The 6873-nt window shown below is 46.3% G+C and overlaps 1 protein-coding gene across 1 annotated transcript; it reads right to left on the bottom strand.

Annotated features, from left to right (window-relative positions):
* Positions 1–316: 316 nt before the first annotated feature.
* On the bottom strand, positions 317–745 carry LOC136538890 (putative ripening-related protein 7). The gene has a single exon (XM_066530823.1). It carries the CDS (start codon positions 743–745, stop codon positions 317–319), a length of 429 nt encoding a protein of 142 aa, XP_066386920.1.
* Between the last annotated feature and the right edge of the window lie 6128 nt (positions 746–6873).

The following is a 6873-nucleotide window of genomic DNA, read 5'->3' on the forward strand; positions in this document are numbered from 1 at the left end:
TGTTCTAGCCCTTCGTGAATGGAAACTTTAATTTATTCAACCTGTCCACACTATTAAGCGGAGAGTGTTACAAAAAAAAAAACTACTTGTAGTAATGACACAGCAGCACGCCGGCATCTCCAGAATATGTGCCCCTCGCCGCGCGCCCATCAAGAACTACTTGTAGTAATGACACAGCAGCAAACTTTTATTTGACCTCTCCGGTATCAAGCGGAGAGTCGATCTAGCAAATTAAACTACCTGTAGTAATTAACTAGAGGTAAGGCACAACCGCACGCCGGCATTTCCATACCGCGCACCCATCCAAAGATCCAATTCAGGCGTCGGACCAGGTGACGGGGACCTCGCCGACCTTAGTATCGAGCCCGAGCTTCTTCCAGACGGCGGGAGAGGAATCCACGATGTTGTTCTTGCAGCCGCGGTTGGAGTCGCACTCGTCCACGACCGTGGCCTCCACGGTTTCCCCGGTGTCCTTGCTCGTGATGCGGATCTTATTCTGGCACCTCTTCCCTCCCGCGTACCACCGCGAGGACAGCGCCACGATCAGGTCGTCGTCGTCGTGGTACTTGCCGTCGCACTCCGACGGGCCTCCACCGGTCCCACCCTTCTCGAACCCGTTCACCGTCATCACAGCAGAGGTGCCGCCGCTGCCGCCATCGGGCTGGTGCTTCTTCCGGGCTGTGGCGCATGAGACCTGAAGCAGAGCAAGGATGACGATGACTACCGCGATCTTAGCCTTCGCCATCGCCATCGCTATTTAATTATTTATTGCTAATGAGCTCTATCGAGGTGCTGCACTGCCGCTTGGCCCGTGGGGCGTATATATTGGCGTGCTCTCACTTCTCAGATCGTTGAGCTCGATACCAGGTTAATTGGCCGGTCCCTATCTGAGACAAGTGCGTTGCGTTGTACTATCAGGAATGCTAGCCACTATCCGTATGTAATGATATGTGTCAGGCTGTCAGATCGCTGCGATGTTACCACATCCGCCTCTCGGTAATTCCTGCGCAAGAACAACTGATGAGCAAGCCGATGTTTTGTTTTGGAAGCTGAAGCTGGAAATCCCCAAATGTTTAATTTGAGTGGACGTGTACTTCATCATTCCACTGGCTGATCAACCGAAGAAATTGCATACGTCATGTCCAATACGAGTTTCATATACTTTGGTTCCCTAATGAAGGGCCAACGTGCCTTGCTGTCACTCTGTCAGGTGATGATTAGGAGACTTAGTCAACCGTCAGGTCGGACCATGAGACAAAATGAATTTAATTTCCGTGCCAACACGAGGGAAGTACGTGTTACTGAAATTTGACCTGGACCTGCCACTATAGGTTTATTTGCAGTAAAGTTAATTTATTTTTGCCCTCAACCGTACAGGGGTTTAGCTATACTTGGCCATCGGGCCGGCCCGGCTCGGCACGGCCCGGAGGATGTCGGGCCGGCACGGCACGCCGTGCCTCCCGTGCCGTGCCGCTGCGGGCCTCATGCCTTGCCATGAGCCCAAGCACGGGTCTGTGGGCCTAAATCCGTGCCGTGCCGGCCTGCTAGGCACGGCCAAATCACCAGGCCGTGCTAGCCCGAGGCCCGTAGGGTTCAAAACACATCAAAAAATTCATCTCAATAAGAAGTATTCAAATTTGAAGTATTTTTTCCCAGAAGAGCTTCAAACCAAAACCAAAACCATACACACAGAGAACAGGAGGAAATTAAAAGGATAACTGAGCTGTGTGCAATGTTGTCTCGTTAAAAACTTTTCTGGGTAAAACTCACCCTTGTGAGAAATCCCAGAAAGGGAAAAAGAGTACAGCACAGCTCTAGTTATAAGTCTTAAACATGTTCAAAGGTTTACATGATACATCACAGATACAGATCATATTCAAGTCTCAGACTCTCAGCTCACCTCTCAAGTCTCACACTCTCACTGTCTCAATCTCAACTCTCAACTCAAGAACCACCAGATGCAGAAGCCACATATGCAGATGTGCTAGCAGAAGGAGCCCCAGAAGTAGATGCATCTTCATCAAGATAGAGATACTCGAAGGAGTCTACCAGTTCTTGGTTGTCAACATCATGCTGCAGTCTTCTTTCACCCAGCTCCCAATCTTTTATGCAAGCAAGCATCTCCACATGTTCAGGCAATAGTCGATGGCGCCGCTCCTCAAGTATTCTTCCTGTCAAGCTGAAACAAGATTCTGAAGACACTGTTGAAACAGGAACTGACATAATGTCTCTAGCCATGATAGAAAGCACTGGATATGTTAGCTTATGGTCACGCCACCAGAGAAGTAGATCAAAGTCATCCTCATATGCAGTGACATTGTCACTGTCCAGATAAGTAGATAGCTCACAAGCAGCAGCAGAAGTAGATAAAGAAGGACTAGGAGCAGAGGCAGGGGAAGGTCCAACAACACCAAATGCTCCAGGGCCTCCAAAAATTCTTCCCCATGCCTGCTACCTCTTACCTGTGATGCTTGCAGGATGTGCAGCCCTCCTTTGAGACCTAGCTGCACCAAACTTTTCTTCATACTTGTTAAATAACTTGAAAATTTTAGTTTTCACAATACCATAATAAGAACTGTAGTCAAAACCAGTTTTTTGTTGCATTATGGTAAGAACATTAAATAAACCTCTTATTTTACCTCTAGGATCAAGAATGAATGCAAATGAATACAATAGAGATATGTCCTTCTAGTATTTTAGATATTTAAGCTTCATAGGATAGACAATAGAAAACAGATTCTGATCCTTTGAACTTTCATGCAAATGAGTTATAATATCTAGCAGATGGTGCAGAATAAGTGGACTAGTTGGATAGTAAACACCAGAAAGAGTGACTGTGGAGTCATAAAAAACTTTCAGAAATTCAAGTATTTTATCAGCAATATACCAGTGACTTATAGTTAACAACGTTGAGCCATAGTTGGAATTAATGAACACAGAAAAAACATCCTTATATGGAAGCAGGTGTTTAAGCATAAGATATGTAGCATTCCATCTAACATCCATATCCAAACCAAACTTTCTAGGTCTAACACCCTTAGCAATGCAAAAGTTCTTGAACAAAGCAATCCTTTGATTAGATGAATTCAAAAAGTTAATAGCAGTTCTGAAATCCTCAGTGTAAGGTTTGAACCTTTTTAAGCCAGATTTTACTATCAGATTAATAATATGGCAAGCACAACGTTGATGCACAAGATGATACTTAACCTTATTAGGATCTGAAGGTGTAGGTGTAGGTGCAGGTTCAGAACCCAGATAACCAGCAAACATAGGTGTCAATGTTTCCATAGCCTTAGCATTGGAAGAAGCATTATCAAGAGTAACAGAGAACACCTTGTCAAGCAAACCAAATTCTTCAATCACATAAGCAACTTTTTCTGCAATATTCTCACCAGTACGTTTTACCTCAATCAAGCGAAGACCAATTACCTTTTTCTGCAACTCCCAGTCAGCAGTCACATAATGAGCAACAACACTGATATAGTCTTCCTTTGCATTACCAGACCAAATATCTGATGTCAGACCAACAGAAGAAGCACCAGACAACACACAATTCTTAATTATATTACATCGTTTATTAAAAAGTTTGCCAAGATCTCTAGTGGTGGTCTGTCTAGAGACCTTAACAAACCTAGGATTATGATCTCTAACAATGTATTCTTCCCAAGCATCAGTCTCACCAATTCCTAAAGGCAGATCAAGCTTAGCAATCAAACGACATAATTCAGATCTAGCAACTTCAGGTTTATAATCCCAGTTATAAACAGAACCATCAGGATTGCATGAAAGCCTAGATTGAACCCTAGCACGTTGATCAGTTTTAATCCTACATGATTTTTGGTGCATTTTTAAGTGACCAGTGCCAGCAGCAGATCTAGCAGACAAGGTAGATTTGCACATCTTACAAACAGTCTTGGTGCAAATTCTAGAACCATTAATAACCTCATAGATCTCCTCAAAATCAGCCCACACAGGCGATTTGCGCTTACTAGTGTTACCTGTACCAGCAACCGAAGGAGCAGAGCCGTTGGAGTTCGCAGTCGCCGTCACCCCTTCACCACCGTCCGCGTCCACATCGATCGGAGCAGCAGAGCCGTCCCCAAGATCGATACCGAACAACGCAGCAGCGTCGACTCGAGTGTCGTCATCGTTCTCGCCCTCTAGGGCCAGGCCAACCGATAGGAGGCCATCCTCATCAGCCATGGCCGCCTCTCCAGCCCCGTTCCTTGACGGTGCGGGTGGCTGCCTTGCTCGCTCTAAGCCGCAGCTAGAAGACGATGCATCGGCTACCGACCTGCGAAACAATGGAAGAAGAAGAAATCAGAAGCATACATTGAAAGAAAAAGAAGAAATTAGAACATGGTTAGGGGTTAGGGTTAGGGTTTCACTTGCGCAGCCAAAGCCCGGTGCCAGAGAAGACGACAAGCACCCAGAGTCCAGAGAAGACGACACTCAGTCAACAACGACGACGAACGGCAGAGGAGGGACAAACAGAGACAACCAACTCACATAATCAACGAGATCTAGAGGGGAGATAGGGAGAGGGAGAAGGGAGAGGCAGGGACGGAGGGGAGGACGCCGACGGGAGGCGGATCGTGGTCACCGGAGTCAGCGTCAGAGACGGCGAGGCGTCACTGGCCACTGCGTTTGAGAGCGGCGCGGCGGCTGGTGGTGGTGGGATGCGAATGGGCGAATGGGGAATTGGGGATTAGGGTTAGGTTACGAGCGGGAGTGCGGGACTGAGGGGAGGCCGGGAGGGGGCGCCGCATCGGCTGCCTTTTATAGGTGGGGTCTAGGGTGGCGGCGTGGGGGGAGCCATTGGTGAGCTGGGCCGCCTCCCTCTCAGGCCACTGCCGGGCCTCCTCCAAAACCCCATGCCGGGCCATGCCAGCTGTGACAGAACCGCCCAATTTATACAAGATCAAGTACGGTTGTCCCCGCTTAACACGTTGACACGCGCATACTCTCACTTATATAAACCCGGTAGTCCGCCGAGTGTCACGCAGGACCTCGGTAAATCAACATCACAACCAAGATCGCGTGATTAAGCAAATACACATCACATACGCAGAATTGCAGCGGAAATAATATTACAAATGGTTTCACAAATAATAGTATAAGTTTGGGTTTAAAAACCGATTAGTGAAAACAACATTTGCTTTCAAAGGATTACATTGATATAAGTTCCAAATACATTGCTAGCATAAGTGACATCCTCAGACAAAAGCATGTAGATGAGAAGTAAATATAGAGTCACCGAGCCCACCGGTGGTTAGCCACCATCTTCAGCAGGCCAAAACCTCACCTGCAACATGGTGGGATAAACCTTGAGTACTCAAATGTACTCAGCTAGACTTACCCGTCATAACCAGAAATAAAATTGACTCCAAGGAGTATGCAAGGCTTTATAAGTGGAGGTAGCTTGACAACAATTTGCATAAAAAGCGATTAACTCAATTATACAATTATAATTCTGTCATCAAGTTAATTATAACTATCCATCTCTAGATTAGCAACTATCATGTGCCAAACATGTGGTATATCTTTTTAGAGCATACAATAGTAACCATAGCAGGTGTAGTAATTTCATGTTTATCCGAACCATCACATTCCATAATACAATTACTACGATGTTGGGACTAGCCAAGTTTCTCACTATCCGGGAGAGACGGCGATTCAAATCGATTTCAACCAGCTGGGAATTTATTCCTAACACAAACCCAGGCAGGCCAGATCAACGGTCACCTTAGGTCACCTTTGGTACAACTCAGGTCCACATTTCGTGGGTCCGTACCGCGCCGCACAATCTGGGACACCAGATGCCAGGACGTTCAGGCCTAGCCTGCCCTTGGGCTCAGTCTGATCGCCCCCCGCAAGGAGCGCACAACAGAACGGGTCCTGGCCTGAGTTGAGCTACTCGGCTTCACGGTCAGAATAAGTTATCCGGCCAGCTAAGTGATAGGCATGCGTTCAATCTTGTCAGAAGCGCCAACAACGGTACGGTCCTTAATCGACACAGATGGAATCACATGAGTCAACCTACACATAGACTCCGCCCGACCTTGATTTTCTTTTACTCCATGGTTCTGTTCCACGATAGCAAATATAGCCAACCGTGCTCCGGTATCCACCTATATCTCGCAGGTGACAGGACATCACCCGACTTCTACCGGTCTAAGCATGGCTAAGCATATATTCGATCCTGGACCTATACCGGTTAAAGGTGTAATATCTGGACAAGGAATGTATATGCATCAAGTGGTTCCATTCAACTCTTATAACCTAATGCATCAATCATAAGTACTTAAGTAATCATTTGTAAAATACTGGGAGACTTAGAATGCTCCGGGGCTTGCCTGGGATCCAACACAAGTCAGTTCAGTTAGCTTGCACCGACTTGGTGACAACTCTGGTCCTAGCACTTGCTTAGTCCTTCCATCTTCGGGATAGATCCACCAAACCAAATCTTCGAGTTTGGCTCCACATCACATCCTTCACGGGGTTCATCTAGCGTACCTAAATGAGATGCAAGATGCATGTGTATGAATACATGGAAGTGCAATAGACAATGCATCGCATGCAGCAAGTAAGACAAGCACAAGGTTACGTTAACATGCACAAGCACTTCGCATTGCTTACTTTAAATATCGCACAATTTATCATGCCACGATAGCAAAGAAGATGACAACACCAAGCATGACACAAGTTTCCCAAGATCTCAGGTACTCTAACTCAACCATCATCAAAGGTATGAGCCACACTTAGCCATATACAAGCAAACAACTATAATTGGAATCTGTCAATTTCTGGACATGCAAACAACAGCTACAAGATTTAGCTATAACTGGAGTTACACAAATCCAAATGACTTGC

The sequence above is a fragment of the Miscanthus floridulus genome, chromosome 2, assembly GCF_019320115.1.
Source record: "Miscanthus floridulus cultivar M001 chromosome 2, ASM1932011v1, whole genome shotgun sequence".
NCBI classification, from domain to species: Eukaryota; Viridiplantae; Streptophyta; class Magnoliopsida; order Poales; family Poaceae; genus Miscanthus; species Miscanthus floridulus.